Source organism: Cetorhinus maximus, chromosome 25 (assembly GCF_964194155.1).
Source record: "Cetorhinus maximus chromosome 25, sCetMax3.hap1.1, whole genome shotgun sequence".
Classification (NCBI taxonomy): Eukaryota; Metazoa; Chordata; class Chondrichthyes; order Lamniformes; family Cetorhinidae; genus Cetorhinus; species Cetorhinus maximus.
In genome coordinates, this window is record NC_135903.1 from 44,800,872 (window position 1) to 44,820,451 (window position 19,580).

Sequence of the window (19,580 nt, forward strand, 5' to 3'; positions counted from 1 at the left end):
ATAGTGGTTCTTTTTCTTCATGGCTGGTTACAGTACAGGTATCATGACTCACTGGGGATAGTGCACTGTAATATCGAGCCCCACTGCTCCCCGAGCCACGACAAATGTGAAAAAAATTTGATAAACCCACCTAATTGTTTAATTTAGGTTAACAGAATACGAGCATCAGGTTTGTAAACTTAATAAATAAATAACTTTATTAAGCAAATTGTCTTTAACCAGTGGCAAAAAAAATAAATATGAACTGCAAACTTCTAACTCTATAACCTAAACTCTGCCCCCTTAAATCCCTATACACACACATACAAGACACATAAGACACACAAAAACATGGATTTTAAGGGTGGGATAAAACAGTTCAATTGCACCAATTCCAGAGATAGGATTCAATGGGTTTATTTTGATCAATGTCTTCCAAATTCCTTTCAGTTCTTGTTGATGACACAAGGTGATCTTCCAGCACTTTCAGTATTTAATTCACTGGTTGAGCACTTGCCTTTCAATGTCTCTAACAGTGATTTTCCCCCTTACCTCTTGACAGGGGTTTTCAGCGAGACAGCAGGTTACAGAGATATGAGGAGAAAAAGCCAGCTAGCTATTATTGTGGAATTACTAGAATCTTCTACACACAGGAGAAAGAGGTTTTAGGTCTTTTTCCTTTCAGGCTAAGATTTAATCTGCTGCACTGCTCTTACACAAAACCTGGTCACCTGGTCAGGAGCCAGTTAAAACGTTGTTGCCAGGCAACTGCCTTGGTCCAGGACTCCTTTCCAACACCATCCTGTCTTTCATGGCACACTCTATTCCAGGACTGCAACATTGTATATATCTCTCATCCTGTTCCAGTGGACATGTCTTTCAAACTGCAGCCATTGCAATTTTAATCCACAGTCCAACAGAAATAAAAAGATATGTTCCTTACAATAGTTAAGACAGTTAGAAATCAATCCTTCTATAGATTGAGTAATGCCTGGCCACCAGACCACTTGCTGTGCTCTCGAAGGACTTTTTGCTGTTCCTAGATGACCTTGGTAAAGTCTTTGAAGAATATCAGGTCGAAGTGTTCTTGATATGACAATTCTCTTGCTGAAGACTAGCAAGTCATCAATGACTTAGAGATGTTTGCGCTGTTCAAAGTATTAAAGTAGCATTCGATCAGTGCGGTGTAATCTGTCCATCCTTCGAGACAATATTATCGGATTTGGAGACATTCTTCACCTTGTTGCTGGGCTTGTTTTATTTCCTGCAACTTTTTTGATGGTAAGTGCTGAGTGATGTTATGATCCTTGGCCAGACCCCAAGGTGTTGTTGAGATCTGGTTAGGGACAAATAACGTTTTGTTTAAACTGAACAGAGTTTGTGATCCAAGATACTTACTAAGTGAAGAAAGCCATGAGATTCCATGGGTTTTGAACAAACAAAATTAAATACTATACAAAGGTCAGAAAGATAAAACAATTTAAAATATCTATCTTATACTCTAACATTCAGGGTTTATATGAGGTACATGTGAATTAACAAGCCAACTGTGGTCGAACACACCACACTATACAATAAAAGACAAATGTGACCAAAACAGATTCCATGGATTTCAAAATAACCCACCCAGCCACCTGTCACACCATGAGTCAACTAATCTCACTGAAACTTCGCCTCCCTCACAAGGGATTCCTATCTTCACCACCAAAGATCACGCCTTGGAATTCTCTCCAAAGGTCACTCCAACTCAGGCAGCTTCTATGACTATCCACCTGACAGGGTTTCAATCTTGCCTTCTGAGATTCTGTTCCCCTCGATTCCCAAGTACACTCAAGCATCAACTTACAAGCACAATTTCAGCTCTTCAGCCATGCCAAGCAGAACGCCACTGCAAGGAATCTTTGAATCTCCGTTATATTGCTGGGTTGTGGAAATTCACTGATTAGCTTTGTTTTTTGTGGATCAATGGCGATTCCAGTGGCTTGCACCATGTGACTTAGAAACTTGATCATCGGTTTGTGTTATGGCACAGCCGATGGTAAATGCTGAGTTGTTCAAGTCCTAAAGGGAAATTTGAAACAACTGCCACAACTTGTTTTGCATTCTGTATAAATTTCAAGATGCGTGTCTTGAATTCAGTAGTAATAAGACCACCAAGTCTTATAGGTTTTTACAAAGCTAGATTAAACATTTCTTAATAAGAGAAATGATTTTAAGCACATACATATGTCTAAAAATTACTACTATAACGACTTCTAAATCCCCTACTTAGTCTGACTCTCAATTACACTTTCATTAAGGCAACAGTAAGATACATAAATTTTAAACGACCCAGGCAAGATGACACACAATACCTTGAACCAGTCGAATTCAAAGAGAGTTTCCTTAGCTTCAGTTCATTGTACACAGCAGCTTGAGGAGTAGATGTTAAAGGCTCTCCACACTTGTTAGATCCTAAAATGCCTACCCTTGCACACATCCTCGCTCCTTTATACATATTTTCCCCTTTGAATGCAAACTCCCATTATTTCACTATGTCTTTGGACTTTACCTTTCTGATAATAAAAATCACTCATAGTACTAAGTTTTACCAGTAATCTTTGGGAAAAATAAACACATCGTTTCTGAACTCCACATGGCTAGGTGTAATATTTCACTCCCTCTTTTCAAAACCATCTAGCCTTGTTTATTTAAAAGTGCAAATATCCTTTTACACTTTACATTATAACCTTCCCCCATGTTTACATCAAAGTCTTCAGACCAGCTGCCTTTAATCCAATTAAGTCTCACACACAAACACACACACAGACCCATATAGCCACAGATACCACTATTTTACAATAAATTCCAATAACATTATTGTATCTTCCTGACATCCCCCTTCTTATTAAAAAATGAACCAGCATTTTTATTAACCCATCTTATACTATCTTCTATACTTACACTATTACATTACCAGATGCATGCATCAACATAAAATATATACAAATCCTTCGTATCAACAGAAATCATTTCAGTTCAGTGTCCAGGTTTTAAATGTCCAATTTTACATTTAAGCTTTAACTCTTGATAATGCATCTGCAATCAGATTTTCTCGTCCCACTACATGTGTAATCTGTAGACTAAATGGTTGCAGTAATAAACTTCAGTTAATTATATTAGGTGATTTCAATTTTCCCAACATTAATTGGGATAGACATAGTGTTAAGGGCTTGGATGGAGTGGATTTCTTGAAATGTGTACAGGAGAACTTTTTAGGTCAATATGTAGAGGGTCCAACAAGGACGGTGGTGGGGGAGCATTTTAGTGATAGTGATCACAACATGGTACAATTTAAGCTTGTTATGGACAAAGAAATAGACAAGTTGCAAAAAAATGTTCTGGATTGGGGGAGAGCAGATTTTAGTAAAATAAGGCAGGATCTGGCCAAGGTAGACTGGGAACAGCTACTTGTGGGGAAATCTACAGAGGAACAGTGGGGGGGCATTCAAAAAGGAAATGGGGAGGGTACCGGCTCAACATGTTCCCTCTAGAGTGATAGGAAGGAGTAACAAGCCCAGAGAACCATGGATGACCAGAGATATTCAGGATATGATGAGAAGGAAAAGAGAGGCTTTTAGCAGGTACAAGGGAAGCAAATCAGCAGAGGCATTAGTGGAGTACAGAAAGTGCAGGGTGGAGCTTAAGAAAGCAATTAGGAGAGCAAAGAGGGGATAGGAGAAAGCTCTGGCTGGTAAAAGTAGGGAAAATCCCAAGATATCCTATAAGTATATCAATGGGAAGACGATAACCAGGGAAAGAGTAGGGACCAAGGGGACAATCTATGGGTGGAGCCAGAGGACATCGCTAGTATGTTGAACGAATGCTTCACATCCGTCTTCACCCAAAAAAATGAGGATGAAGGTATGGAACTCAGGGAGAGAGACTGCGAGGTTCTTGAGCAAATTGATATAGGGAGTGACAAGGTATTGGAGGTGTTGGCAGGCTTAAAAGTGGACAAATCTCCAGGTCCGGGTGATTTGTGTCCCAGACTGCTGAGGGAGGCAAGGGAGGAGATCGCAGGGGCTCTGACCCAAATTTTTAATTCTTCTCTGGCCACTGGGGAGGTGCCAGAGGACTGGAGAACAGCTAAGGCGGTTCTGCTATTTAACAAGGGTTGTAGAAATAAGCCAGGGAACTACAGGGCAGTGAGTCTCACGTCAGTGGTAGGGAAACTATTGGAGAAAATTGTGAAGGAGAGAATCTATCTCCGCTTGGAGAGGCAAGGTTTGATCAGGGATAGTCAGCATGGCTTTGTCAGAGGGAGGTCATGCCTAACAAATTTGATTTAATTTTTTGAGGAGGTGACCAGGTGTGTAGATGAGGGTAGTGTAGTTGATGTAGTTTATATGGATTTCAGCAAAGCCTTTGACAAGGTCCCACATGGGAGACTTATAAAGAAGGCAAATGCACATGGGATACAGGGTAATTTGATAAGGTGGATTCAATATTGGCTTAGTTGTAGGAGACAGAGGGTGATGACAGAAGGATGCTTTAGTGACTGGAAGCCAGTGTCCAGTGGCGTACCACAGGGATCTGTGCTGGGTCCCCTATTTTTCATCATTTATATAAGCGACATAGATGGCTTTGTAGGGGATAGGATTAGTAAGTTTGCTGATGACGCAAAGATTGGCTGGGTGGTTAACAGTGAGCTTGAGTGTCTTGGGCTACAGGAAGATATAGACGGGATGGTCAAATGGGCAGATAAGTGGCAGATGGAATTTAACCCTGAAAAGTGAGAGGTGATACCCTTTGGAAGGAGTAATTTGACAAGGAAGTATTCAATGAATGGCATGACACTAGGAAGTTCTGAGGAACAAAGGGACCTTGGCGTGTGTGTTCAGAGATCTCTGAAGGCAGGGGGGCATGTTAGTGGGATGGTGAAAAAGGCATATGGGACACTTGCCTTTATCAATCGAGGTATAGATTACAAAAGTAGGGAGTAGTTGGAGTTGTATAGAACCTTGGTGAGGCCACAGCTGGAGTACTGTGTGCAGTTTTTGAATTATAAGAAGGATGTGATTGCACTGGAGGGGGTGCAGAGGAGATTCACCAGGATGTTGCCTGGGATGAAACATTTTAAGTTATGAAGAGAAGTTGGATAGACTTGGGTTGTTTTTGTTGGAGCAGAGAAGACTGAGGGGTGACCTGTTCGAGGTGTACAAGATTATGAGGGGCATGGACAGGGTGGGTAGGGAGCAGCTATTCCCCTTAGTTGAAGGGTCACTCACGAGGGGACGTAAGTTCAAGGTCAGGGGCAGGAGGTTTAGGGGGGATTTGAGGGAAAAAAATTTTACCCAGAGGGTGGTGACTATCTGGAATGCGCTGCCTGGGAGGGTGGTGGAGGCGGGTTGCCTCACATCCTTTAAAAAGTACCTAGATAAGCACTTGGCACGTCATAACATTCAAGGCTATGGGCCAAATGATGGTAAATGGGATTAGGTAGGTAGGTCCGGTGTTTCTCACGTGTCAGTGCAGACTCGATGGGCCGAAGGGCCTCTTCTGCACTGTGTGATTCTGTGAATAGCCTTGCACTTCTGTCTCAATTTGTCCAGAAACTTTAAGGATTGTGGTCTGTATAAACAATTGTTTCTGACGAATTGTTTGCAACATAAATCTCAAATGCTGCAACACTAACACCAAACCCAAAGACTCCTTTTTGATCGTTCAATATCTCCTCTGTTATACATTCAACTTCCGTGAAAAATAATCAATTGGTTTTTGAATTTCATTTTCATCTTCTTGTTACAGTACAGTCCCAATGTCTATATCACTTGCATCAATGGCTAATTTAAATTTCTAGGTGTAATTGGGTACTGCCAAAACTTGTCTCATCGTTAATACAGTTTTCAAACTGTCAAATGCTTCTGACTCTCCTGTGTCCATTAAAATTCCTTTCTAAAATTTGGTACAAATTTCCGATAAAACCCACACATGCACAGAAATCTCAAAACTTCTCATTTTGTTGTAGGTACAGGGAAATCCACGATAGCCTTGACTTTCACATATCTCGGAGCCACCTTACCATGTCCGATGGTATGACCTAGATATGTAACTTGCGCTTCTGCAAATTCACTGTTAGCCAAGTTCATCACCAAATTAGCTTCTTAGAATCGAGTGAATAATTCTTCCAGATGTTGTAAATGCATCTCCCGTGTCTGACTGAAAACTATCAAGTTGTCAATATAAACAGCACAATTGCTCAGACCTGCAATTAATTTGTTTGTCAGTCTTTGAAATTTTTCAGGTGCATTCTTCATACCAAATGGCATAACTTTAAACTGATATGGTCCACTTGGCATTACAAAAGCCGATATCTTCTTTGCTGTCTCCGATAACAGTACTTGCCAATATCCTTTTAGCAAGTCAATCTTTGTGATGAATTTTGATTGTCCCACTTTCTCAATACAACTTCCAACCATGGTATAGGATATGAATCCACTTTTGTCACCACATTCACCTCTCGATAGTCCACACACATTTTTTGTGTTATATCTGGTTTTGGTACCAGCACATTAGGCAAACTCCAGTTACTGCAACTAGACTCAATGATATCATTTTGAAGCATGAATTTGATTCCTTTCTGTACTTGTAATATTTTTGCCACATGTAATCTATAAGGATGTTGCCTTAGTGAAGATGAAACTTCTAAAGACACATCATGTATAGCTAAATTTGCCCTTCCCAGCTTATTTCCACATATATCTTTTTGTGACCACAATAGCTTTTCCAAATCACTTTGACACTTGTCTGGAAGGTAACTCAATATTACATTTAAATTTTCAAGTACCCCCTCATTATTCTATTTGATTAGAGGAAAATCAATTTCAGAAACCTGCATTTCTACTTCTTTCTCATTACATACCACTACTAACACCTCCTTTTGGTCCTCTTCCCTGTCAAAACACTTTTAAAGCATATTTACATGACACACCCTCTGCTTCTTTCTTCTATCTGGAGTATTTATTAAATAATCTACTTCACTCAGTTTTTTCAATCCTGTAAGGCCCACTAAACCTTGCCTCTAATGAGTCACCTAGTACTGGGAACAGGACTAGCATTTTCTCCCTAGCCACAAAACTATGAGCTTTAGCTTTCCTGTCTGCCTTCATTTTCATCACTTGCTGTGCTATCTTTAAATGTTTCCTAGCCAACTCACATGCCCTGTGCAATCTCTCTCTGAAGTTTGATACCCAGGAGAGTATTTCTGAATTTTGACCCACCAATTTTTCATGAATCAATTTCTGTGGTCTTCTCACCTCATGACCAAGAACTAGTTCAAAACCAGTCGATCCATTAGGAATGTCCCTATTGCCAACAACAAGAATGGATTTCCCTATCCTAATCCTGTGGATAGTCCTGACTAGACGCCTTCATCATAGTTTTTAGAGTTTGGTGTCATCTTTCCAAAGCCCCTTGTGACTCAGGATGATAAGCTGTTGACTTCAACTGTTTTATTCCCAAACTGTTCATTACTTCCTTAAACAGCTCTGACATTAAATTTGAACCTTGGTCTGATTGTATTTCTTTAGGTAAACCATATCTTATTAAAAAATTTAGTTAACTTTTCCACAATTTTCTTTGTGTAATGTTTCTCAAAGATGTTGGTTCAGGAAACCTGGTAGACACATTCAATATTCTCAGTAAGTATTGATTTCCACTTTTAGCCTTAGGGAGGGGTCCTACACAATCAATCATGACCCTGGTAAAGGGCTCTTCAAATGCTGGAATTGGAATTAAAGCTGCCGGCTTAATCATTGCTTGTAGTTTCCCTATCACCTGACATGTGTGACATGTTCTACAGAATTTGACTACATCACTGTACAATCCAGGCCAATAAAAATGTTTTTGTATCTTTGCCTGTGTCTTTCTAATTCATAAACGCCCCACCTCCCACCCCACCCCCACCATTGGAATTTCACCAGCTATCCTCAGAATCTCATTCCTATATCCAAATGGTAGTACAATCTGATGCACCTCCCTCCAACTTTCATTTGCTGAAGCATGATATCCATATTCTCATTAAAACATTACCCTTAAGGTAATAACATTCTGAAATACATTTTGCCTCTGTTTCTGAGTGAGCTATCTGATATAAATGTTTTATTTGTGAATCTTTTGTCTGTAACTCCACTAACCTCCTTGAGTTAAACACTTCAGCTGAATTATCTTCCAGTCTTCCTGAACAACCTTATCAAACACAGAGCCAGCTAATTGGATTTCCACACCTTCTCCCTGCCTTTGAACGTCCTGTTCTTTTTGTTTCAACCTATGAGCCTGTGATCTCATGATCACACAATCTGGAAATAGTCCAGGATGCTCTCTCTACAACACTTCTGTTGATAACACTTCTACAAGCTGCTCAACTACCGCAGGCATCACTGACATTTGAGATCCAGCTATATCATTATCCAGAATAAATTGAACCCCTGCAATGGGCAATTTTTCCTTTACTCCAACAATCACCTCACCTGTTTTCCACTAACTTTTTTAATTTACCTTCTACGATGGAATAGGTTTAGCATCTCCATGAACCCCACTTATTATCACCTGCTCCTGCAATACTCCCTCTGAGCAACAAATGTCACTATCCCACAACATTGACTAGCCCCTGTGCCTCTTAAAATGTTTACATCTTTACTTACTCCACCCTGTAAACATGGAAATACTTTCCTTTCACACACAAGATCTTCAAACATTTCTGCAACCTGCTCCTCCGAATTTTCTTGGGTAAATTGTGAACACATTCCCACTTTTTTTACCTATCACTGATTCTCCCTGTTTCACCTGTACACAAACCACTGGTTTTTCCTATGCCTGAACCTCAGGACCCACAGTATTTTACTTCCAGTGCTTTTCTGTACCCCTGTAATTCCAACAGATTTTCCCTGCAATTTCCAGCACACAGATTTCATATATCCAACTTTATTACAATGAGAACACCTCAATTTTCAAATGTCACTTCTACCTTCAGCACCTTCCTTTTTATTCTGAGAAAAAGCTTCCTGCATATTTCCACCTAGTTCTCTTCCCTGACTTCCCACTTTCAATCCTTTTTTGATTTAAAAGGGTGACAAAGAAAGGTTTAGCTCTATGAACTAAGTCATCATCATCAGCTGTCTCTGCCGCTTGTCTTACTGCTTGAACCCTCGGTTCCTCCACATCAGCTCTCACGAACGAAGGGGTTGAATCTTTAAATTCTTCCTAAAGAATTACCTCTCTAAGAGCCTCATATGTTGTTTCTATCTTTAATGCCCGTATTCACCAGTCAAAATTGTTTTACTCTTTCAAACTCAATATAAGTTTGCCCAGGCTGTTTTCTCATTTTCCTAAATTTCTGCCTGCACACCTCAGGAACCAACTCAAGTGCACTCAAAATAACCTTTTTCTTTACCACATCATAGTTCACCAACAGTTGCTCTAACAGTGAAGCATAAACCTCATGTGCTCTACCCACTAACCTGGATTGTAACAACAATGTCTAGTTTTCCTGTGACCATTTCATTTGTCTAGCTATCTCAAATGAAATAAAGAATACTTCCACATCTCTTTCCTCAAACTTCGGAAAAGCTTGTACAAATTTAAACATCTCCCCACTGGGTTTTAGGTTAAACGTTTTTTCCTTATCGGAACTTGCCTCAGAGTCTGAAATCTTGTTAACTTCCAGCCTTTTAAGCTGGTACTCCCTTTCTCGTTCCTTCTCTCTTTCCCTTGCCTCTCTTTCTTTATCCTTCTCTCTTGCCTGAAATTCTAGTTCCAGCTTCCTTTCTCCTGCCTTTCTGCTTTGAAACGCTCTTTCCTTTTCTTTTTCTGCCTTTTCCTTTTCTGCTGTTTCTAGCTCAAGTTTTTTTTTCATTTCCTTTGTTGTTCAAGTTCGAGCTTCTTCATTTCGAACTAAAGTCTCACTACCCCCAGCTGGCACTCGCTAGTGTCAGGTATCACTTCCAAGTTTAAATGCTGTGCTATACCTTCTGCTTTCTTTGTCCCTGCAGGTAACCCCAATTGTAATTTATCCGCCAATTCCATTAACTTAACTTTAGTTACCTTTTATAATCAGCCATAGTTATAATTTCAACTCGCAGACAAGTCTGAGCAACTGCCAAAGCCATATTGCAGGCTCACCATTCAAATAAACCTCACACCAACTCCTGAATTCAAAATGCTTCTCATGCTCATAACCTTAAGATTCACCAACTGCCAACCAATCAAGGAATTTCAAATATATCCCGCAAAGAGCCCCCAACTGTGTTAGGGCACAGCCAATGGTAAATGCTGAGTTGTAAAAATCCCAATGGGAAACTTGAAACAGCTACCTTAACATGTTTTTCAATTTGTATCAATATCGAGAAGCGTGCCCTGAACCACCAAGTCTTATAGGTTTTTACAAACTAGATTAGACATTTATTAATAAGAGAAATGATTTTAAGCACGTACATAGATCTACAAATTACTACTGATACATAGATCTACAAATGATAACTTCTAAATCCTCAACTTAACCTGAGTCCCAGTTACATTTTCATTAAGGCAACAGTAAGATGCATTGATTTTTAAAAGACGCAGTGAAGGTGACATGCAATACCCTAAGAACCAGTCGAATTCAAAGTGAGTTTCCTTAATTTCAGTTCATTTTAGACAGCAGCTTGAGGCGCAGGTGCTGAAGGCTTTTCACACTTGTTAGATCCTAAAATGCCTACTGTTACACACAGCCTTCGTTCCTTTATACATATTTTGCCCCATGAATGCAAACTCCCATTGTTTCACTATGTCTTTGGACTTTACTTTTCTGATAATAAAAATCTCTCATAGTACTAAATTTTACCAGTAATCTTTGGGAAAAATAAACGCACTGGGCAGAATTTTGCCCTTGGCGGGGGTGCTTGGCGGGGACGGGCGGGAAGCCAACCACCACCCACAATCGGCACCAAACTCTGATTTCATGCTGGTGGGCCAGTTATGGCCCGCCCACTGTAAAATGCGAGTGGCAATGCTGAGCGCTGCCTGTGCGGTGGGGGGGGCGGGGAGGGGAGGGGCAGAGGGTGAGGGGGCTGAGCACGAACTTCACGAATGCACGCGAGTGAGCACTTGATAATCCCTCTGAAGCATGGAGCTGCCGCAGGGAGATGAAGAGACAGGAACAAAAATTTTAAAATAAAAATGTAATGAAACATGTCTTCTCATGTGACCCTGTCACACGAGCAGGGACATGTTATTCATGAATAATTAAAGTTTTTATTTTATTTTTATTTGCTTTTGGAAACCTCATCCCGCCCGCGGATGAGGTTTCGAAAAAAATGTAAAGGCCGCTTTGTGAAAAGTTCAATTTAATTGATTATTTATTGGTCTTAACAGGCCTTTTGATTGTCCCTGGGCGCTCTGCCGATCGCACTATCGCACGATTGCGCATTGACGTCGGCACACTCGGCCAATGTCAACCCGCATCATTTCACACTCCAGCAGGTCGGGCACACACCCGCCCGCCGAGTAAAACTTTTTGCTCACTATTTCTGAACTCGCTGGCTAAGTGTAACATTTCACTCCCTCTTTTCAAAACCATCTAGTCTGGTTTATTTAAAAGTGCAAATGGCCTTTTAAACCTGCATTCTAAACTTCCCCCACGTTTACCACGTTTACATCAAAGCCTTCAGACCAGCTGCCCTTAATCCAATTAAGTCTCACACAAACACACACACACACATATAGACTCAGATACCACTATTTTACAGTAAATTCCAATAAGGTTATTATATCTTCCTGACAGTTTGATGAACTCACACTTTTCATTCAATGTTAGGCCTGTATCCTGTTAGACTCCCGGGACTGCTCTGACTCTGTGGTCATGTTCTTCTCTCCTGAGCCATGTATAAGTAAGTCATCCATATGGCATATTGCTCCTTCCATCCCTTCTAGGGTTTGAGACATTGTTCTCTGGACAATTTCTGGAGCAGACGCTATTCTAAATGATAATCTATTGAAACAATAGTGACCGAATGGCGTTATAAATGTGGTCAGTAATCTGGATTCTTTGACCAGAGGCAACTACCAAAATCCACTTTTCAGATCCAATTTGGTGAATAAAGTATTCTTGTCGAGTTTGGCAAGACTGTCATCCACTGAGGCCATCGGGTGGATCTCACATTCCACTGATTTTTTAGTTGAGTTAATTCCACACAGATTCTTATTGAGCCGTTTGGCTTTGGGACTGTGACCAATTCTGAACACCGTTTTGTTGGCATGGTGACCGGTGAGATAACTCCTTGCTGTAGTATCTTCTCAACTTCACCCCTGACTTTGTCCAAGAGTGGGTGAGGGACTTTCCTCGGTGTAAAGAGGCAAATTGGTTTAGCATCAGCTCGTAGGAGGATATATACTCGGTCTTTAACTTCCCGAGACCTTTAATAATTTTAGAAATTCCTTTCTGAATGTACTGCTGTGATGCTCATCAGCAACTTCATCCACTCTACAGATTAGCTTCAATTTTAAGCATGTCTTTCTGCTTAGTAGAGAGCATTCTTGATTTTGAATGACAGAGGGGTTTGAGGATTTCTCAATCTTTATATTTCAGCTTTGCCATGAGTTGACCTTTGACTTTCAATGTAGTCCCACCAGGACCCTGTAATTTGATGGATGAGGGTTGCAATGTAACCTGTTTGAGTCCTTTTACTTCATCTGATAAAACAGAAACCCCTGCTCCTGTGTCTAATTTAAACTCTGTAGGGTGTCCATTCACTTCAAGTTTAAAACTCCTACTTATTTTCAGTATCATTTACCTCCCCCAGGAAGGTTAGTTCCTTTGTTTGTGGTTCTTCCACTTCCTGTATTTGTCCCTGTTTTAAAATTTTCTCCCTGATTTTGCAGATTGACAGTGTTTTCGAGCAACAGTTTTGAAATGGCCCATTTTTCCACAGTTGTGGAACTCTGCCCATCCTGCTGGACATTTTCCTCACTTGTGCAGTTTGCTCCCTCTACGGCTAAGACATTTCAAAATGGCGGTCGGTGCGCTTTTCCCCACTTTGACGGGCTTTGGTTTTAGCACACTTTCTCTCTTATGGCCCACAAACTGAATGGTCTCACTCGATCCTATCCATGGGACCTCTCCTTCTTGGTGAAGAAATGCCTAACTCTGTTTTCTGAGTTCGGTTTGCCTTGTAGTCTGCCCTGCTTTTACTAGTGTTAAACCCTCTCCTTTCAGTCGGAGATCTGATGATGCTTTGTCTAGGGCCCCGACTATGATCCTGTCGTGAGTCACTTCATCCTTTAAGATTTCGTAATCACAATTCTCTCTCAGTTTATACAGATCATTGATGAACGAATCCTTGCTTTCACCTGCTCTTTGATTTCTTTTATAAAATTTAGTCCTCTATTATTAAATTCTGACAGACATTGAAATAAGAGTCAAAAGCTTGCAGGACTTCTTCATAAGAAGTCGAAGTCTCATCAACCCCCTACCTTGCTATCATGTCGCCAGCAATAGATCCTACTGCATAAAGTAGTATACTGACCTGGCCTTTTTGATCTCTTTGGTGTAATCCTGAAACAGTTCTGTACCTTGTGAACATTTTTCTCCAGCTGTCCCAGTTCTGGGCCTGTTGCAGGCCTTCTGGATTCTGAAATAGTCCTGGGACAGGTAGTGTGGATTTCATTCTTCTGCTGAGCCCTGGAATTGTTCCTGCTTCTGTGCTGCTACTTGCTGCTTCGGGCCTGTGCTCACTGCTGTCCAGTCTCCGGGTCTGTGCTCGCTGCTGTCCAGTATCCGGGTCTGTGCTCGCTGCTGTCCAGTATCCAGGTCTGTGTCTCAGCTTGTATCTGTTGCACCCTGGTGTTCTGGCATCTTTGTGAGACTTAATTTTTATTTTCTTTTGTTGTTCCTCCGAAGGTATGTTTTCTTACCAGCCCTGTATCTTCTTTTAAGATCTGCTGGGTCTTTTACTCGCTGCCACCATGTTTCATTGAGTCGTCAAGTTGTAGATGGGGCTTTGGAAATTGTCCATTCTCCCAAAGTATGCTGCACAAGTCTGAAGTTTCTCAAAACCATTACTCTTTATTTACGGCAGTATTCACACATTTGGACCTCTTCAGGTGGTTGGAGCTTCTCTTCTTTTGAGATCTCTCTTTCTTCCAACTGATCAGCAATCATTATTACATCAGAATGTGTGCTTCTGATGTTAACCCTTTAATCTACATCCTCTGGATCCTAGTGTGAGGTTACCCTGTGTCCCAGTGTGAGATTCCCCCCATGTCCCAGTGGGAGATTCCCCCCGTGTCCCGGTGTTAGATTCCCCCCGTGTCCCGGTGTGAGATTCCCCCGTGTCCCAGTGTGAGATTCCCACCCCCCCCGTGTACCAGTGTGAGATTCCCCGCATGTCCCAGTGTGAGATTCCCCCGTGTCCCGGTGTGAGATTCCCCCCGTGTCCCGGTGTGAGAGTCCCCCCGTGTCCCAGTGTGAGATTCACTCCGTGTCCCGGTGTGAGATTCCCCCATGTCCCGGTGTGAGATTCCACCCCACCCCACCCCCCCCCCCGCCGCCCATGTCCCGGTGTGAGATTCACCCCGTGTCCCGGTGTGAGTTTCCCCCGTGTCCCCGTGTGAGATTCACTCCGTGTCCCCGTGTGAGATTCACCCCCCACGTCCCAGTGTGAGATTCCCCCCATGTCCCGGTGTGAGATTCCACCCCCCGTGTCCCAGTGTGAGATTCCCCCCCGTGTCCCAGTGAGAGATTCCCCCCATGTCCCGGTGTGAGATTCCCCCGCCATGTCCCAGTGAGAGATTCCCCCCGTGTCCCAGTGAGAGATTCCCCCCGTGTCCCAGTGTGAGATTCCCCCCGTGTCCCGGTGTGAGATTCCCCCCCCCCCGTGTCCCAGTGTGAGATTCCCCCGCCATGTCCCAGTGAGAGATTCCCCCGATGTCCCGGTGTGAGATTCCCCCGCCGTGTCCCAGTGAGAGATTCCCCCCGTGTCCCAGTGAGAGATTCCCCCCGTGTCCCAGTGAGAGATTCCCCCCATGTCCCAGTGAGAGATTCCCCCCGTGTCCCGGTGTGAGAATCCCACCCCCCATGTCCCGGTGTGAGATTCCCCCCCCGCGTCCCAGTGAGAGATTCCCCCCATGTCCCAGTGAGAGATTCCCCCCGTGTCCCAGTGAGAGATTCCCCCCGTGTCCCAGTGAGAGATTCCCCCCATGTCCCAGTGAGAGATTCCCCCCGTGTCCCGGTGTGAGAATCCCCCCCCCCATGTCCCGGTGTGAGATTCCCCCCCCGTGTCCCGGTGTAAGATTCCCCCCGTGTCCCGGTGTGAGATTCCACCCCACCCCACCCCCCCCCCCCCCGCCGCCCATGTCCCGGTGTGAGATTCCACCCCCCGTGTCCCAGTGTGAGATTCCCCCCCGTGTCCCAGTGAGAGATTCCCCCCATGTCCCGGTGTGAGATTCCCCCGCCATGTCCCAGTGAGAGATTCCCCCCGTGTCCCAGTGAGAGATTCCCCCCGTGTCCCAGTGTGAGATTCCCCCCGTGTCCCGGTGTGAGATTCCCCCCCCCCGTGTCCCAGTGTGAGATTCCCCCGCCATGTCCCAGTGAGAGATTCCCCCCGTGTCCCAGTGAGAGATTCCCCCGATGTCCCGGTGTGAGATTCCCCCGCCGTGTCCCAGTGAGAGATTCCCCCCGTGTCCCAGTGAGAGATTCCCCCCGTGTCCCAGTGAGAGATTCCCCCCGTGTCCCGGTGTGAGAATCCCCCCCCCCATGTCCCGGTGTGAGAATCCCCCCCCGCGTCCCAGTGAGAGATTCCCCCCATGTCCCAGTGAGAGATTCCCCCCCCGTGTCCCGGTGTAAGATTCCCCCCGTGTCCCGGTGTGAGATTCCACCCCCGTGTCCCAGTGTGAGATTCCCCCGTGTCCCAGTGTGAGATTCCCCCATGTCCCAGTGTGAGATTCCCCCGTGTCCCAGTGTGAGATTCCCCCCTGTGTCCCAGTGTGAGATTCCCCCCTGTGTCCCAGTGTGAGATTCCCCCCCACATCCCAGTGTGAGATCCACTCATCATTCACAAAGTCGTTGTAAAGAAACTGAAAAACGTCTTCTGATTGTCAGCTGTTCACTTTCTCTTAAACAAATACAGGTACAAATTTTGAACAAGAAGATCGATCTGAGTCATGTGTCCTCAAAGTGTGGATCGAAGGACAACATCCATCACAGGCCAGGTAAATCTCTGAGGGAACACAATCACATCTTGGAGAGATAGGGTGAGAGAGAGAGAGAGAGAAAACACGGTCACATCTTAGAGAGAGAGGTTTGCTTTCAGTTATGGTCTCACTTGTACCATGATCTGAGCCGACACAGTGACTGCAGATTCACGTGCTGATGTTCATCTGATCTTGAAGGTGATGAGGCATTCAGCGAGGAGTGGAGTATCCCCAGTGAGGGAGAATCCTGGAGGTAGCACGTTGTGTACCACTCACATTTATAGAGTGAGAGCAGCAGCTGCTTGTGTGACACTCATGATGAGGCAGAGAAAAATTAGCAACTGTTGAAAATGGAATAAGTAACTTTCAAACTAATACTGGCGCAGTTTAACCCACCCCAACCTGTCTGAAACACTTCCAATAGGTGGTGGAAATGTGGAGATCAAATCGCAGAAAGTTGATTTTAAGGACAAAGCTCAATCCAAGATTGGTTCGATGGACAACATCACCCACACACCGGGAGGGGGTACAAAGAAGGTGAGAGACTCAATTTCCCATCATGGAGATTTGGTGACCCAAAGTCTTGAAATAGGAATAATAAATAAAGAATTTGATTTCCATTGTGCTCTTCATATACCCAGCACATCTCAAAATTCTTTACAGACAATGAAATACTTTTGAACTATAGTCACTGTTGTAATGTAGCAAACAAGACAGTCTATTTGTGCACTGCAGGCTCCCGTAAACAGCAATGAAATAATGACAAGACAACTTGTATTAGTGAAGTTGGTTTAGGGAAAAATATTGGCTAAGTTAATGGGGAGAAATCCTCTGCTGTTCTGTGCTGCAAAATCTATTTGTGCAGGAGAATGTCAGCCTAGATTGGATGATTGACACTCTAGAGGAGGACTTGAACGTCTAATCCTCTGATAGGATTCAGGGACATGTGCAGCATATAGAAACAGGTGCAGGATACAGGGAAAGGTACAACATACAGAGACATGTGAAGGATACAGCGACAGGTGCAAGATCCAGGGACAGGTGCAGGATACAGGGACAGGTGCAGGATACATGGACAGGTGCAGGATACAGGGAAAGGTACAAGATACAGAGACATGTGCAGGATACAGCGACAGGTGCAAGATCCAGGGACAGGTGCAGGATACAGGGACAGGTGCAGGATACATGGACAGGTGCAGGATACAGGGAAGGGTACAAGATACAGAGACATGTGCAGGATACAGAGACAGGTGCAAGATCCAGGGACAGGTGCAGGATACAGGGATAGGTGCAGGATACAGGGAAAGGCGCAAGATACGGAGACAGGCGCAGGATACAGGGACAGGTGCAGGATACAGGGACATGTGTAGGATACAGGGACTGGTGCAGGATACAGGGCAGGTGCAAGATACAGAGACAGGTGCAAGATACAGAGGGACAGGCGCGGGATTCAGGGAAAGGTGCAAGATACAGAGACAGGCGCAAGATACAGGGACAGACGCACAGTACAGGGACAGGCGCAGGATACAGGGACAGGTGCAGCATATAGAAACTGGTGCAGGATACAGGGACAGGTGCAGTTTACAGGGAAAGACACAAGATACAGAGACAGGTGCAGGATACAGGGACAGGTGCAGGATACAAGGACAGGCGCAGGATACAGGGACAGGTGCAGGATACAAGGACAGGCGTAGGATACAGGGACTGGTGCAGGATACAGGGCAGGTGCAAAATACAGAGACAGGTGCAAGATACAGGGACAGACGCACGGTACAGGGACAGGCGAAGGAGGGGACAGGTGCAGAATACAAGGACAGGTGCGGGATACAGTGACAGGAGCAGGATACAGGGACAGGTGCAGGATATAGAAACAATTGCAGGATCTAGGGACATGTGCAGCATATAGAAACAGGTGCTGGATACAGGGACACGTGCAAGATACAGAGGGAGGTGCAAGGTACAGAGACAGGTGCAAGATACAGAGGGAGGTGCAGGATTCAGGGTAAGGTGCAAGATGCAGAGACAGGCGCAAGATACAGGGACAGATGCACGGTACAGGGACAGGTGCAGGATACAGGGGCAGGTGCAAGATACAGAGACAGGTGCAGGATACATGGACAGGTGCGGGATACAGTGACAGGAGCAGGATACAGGGACAGGTGCAGGATATAGAAACTGGTGCAGGATTCAGGGACAGGTACAAGATATAGAAACAGGTGCAGGATACAGGGACAGGTGCAGTTTGCAGGGAAAGGCACAAGATACAGAGACAGGTGCGGCACACAGACAGGTGCAGGATACAGAGACAGGTGCAGGATACAGGGGCAGGTGCAGGATATAGAGAAAGATGCAGGATACAGAGACAGGTGCAGGATACAGGGAAAGATGCAGGATACAGAGACAGACACAGGATACCGAGACAGGTGCGGCACACAGACAGGTGCAGGATACAGAGACAGGTGCAGGATACAGAGACAGGTGCAGGATACAGGGGCAGGTGCAGGATACAGGGAAAGATGCAGGATACAGGGACAGGTGCAGGATACCGAGATCAGTGCAGTATGCAGGGACAGGTGTAGAGCACAGACACAGGTGTACAATTCAGAGACAAGTGCAGGATATAGAGTCTGATGCAAGATACAGAGCCAGCTGTAGGATACCGAGACAGGTTTACGATACGGAGGCAGGTTAATGGTGCAGAGACAGGTGCAGGATACAGAGCCAGGTGCAGGATACAGAGACAGGTGTACAGTGCAGAGACAGGTGCAGGGTACAGGAACAGGTTTAGGATACAGAGACAGGTGCAGGAATATATGGACAGCTGCAGGATTCCGAAAGTGTCTGGGTTAAGTGATTGCATTTGGACTGGGATCGCAGTGGCATTTCTGCTTGTGTGGGACTCCATATTGTTGCTGAGTCTTGTTCTGCTGCACTTTCCGTTCTCTGTTTCATTCACTGCATCACCTTCTTCACTCTGCTTCCTTTGCTCTAGTCTCCCTTTCAGTCTCTGCAGCACAGGAGAAGTTCTGGGACTTCCTGGTATCTACTTTAAGTGATACTGGAAAAAGCATCCTCCTCAATCCCAAATCACCGTCTGGTTAATAGAGATCCTCTCACTGTTCATCCTCCCTCCACAGATCGTGTTGTGTGTACCATGGAGGCAGCCACCTCCTAGTAACTCAATGGACTTACCGTGCTGTCACTCTCTCATTAATCATCCTCACCACAGTAACAGGCAACATCCTATTACTGGGAAATATCAATGTTTTGGACCTTGCCCTTACTCACACCAGCTCAACTGTGCTGAAAGCTGGAGTTGGGGGTTTTCCTGATAAGTTAGGGTTTTACTCATGATCATACAGTTCCTCCTACCAGCTGCCAGCATATAGACCCTC

General features: G+C 44.3%; 1 protein-coding gene across 1 annotated transcript in view; it reads left to right on the forward strand.

Annotated features, from left to right (window-relative positions):
- Window positions 1-19,580, forward strand: part of maptb (microtubule-associated protein tau b) — a 134,622-nt gene that overhangs the window by 110,778 nt on the left and 4,264 nt on the right. The window contains exons 12-13 of the mRNA XM_078529889.1: window positions 16,122-16,203; window positions 16,610-16,722. Coding sequence (XP_078386015.1) covers window positions 16,122-16,203; window positions 16,610-16,722 — 195 coding nt within the window. The remainder of the gene's footprint in view (window positions 1-16,121; window positions 16,204-16,609; window positions 16,723-19,580) is intronic.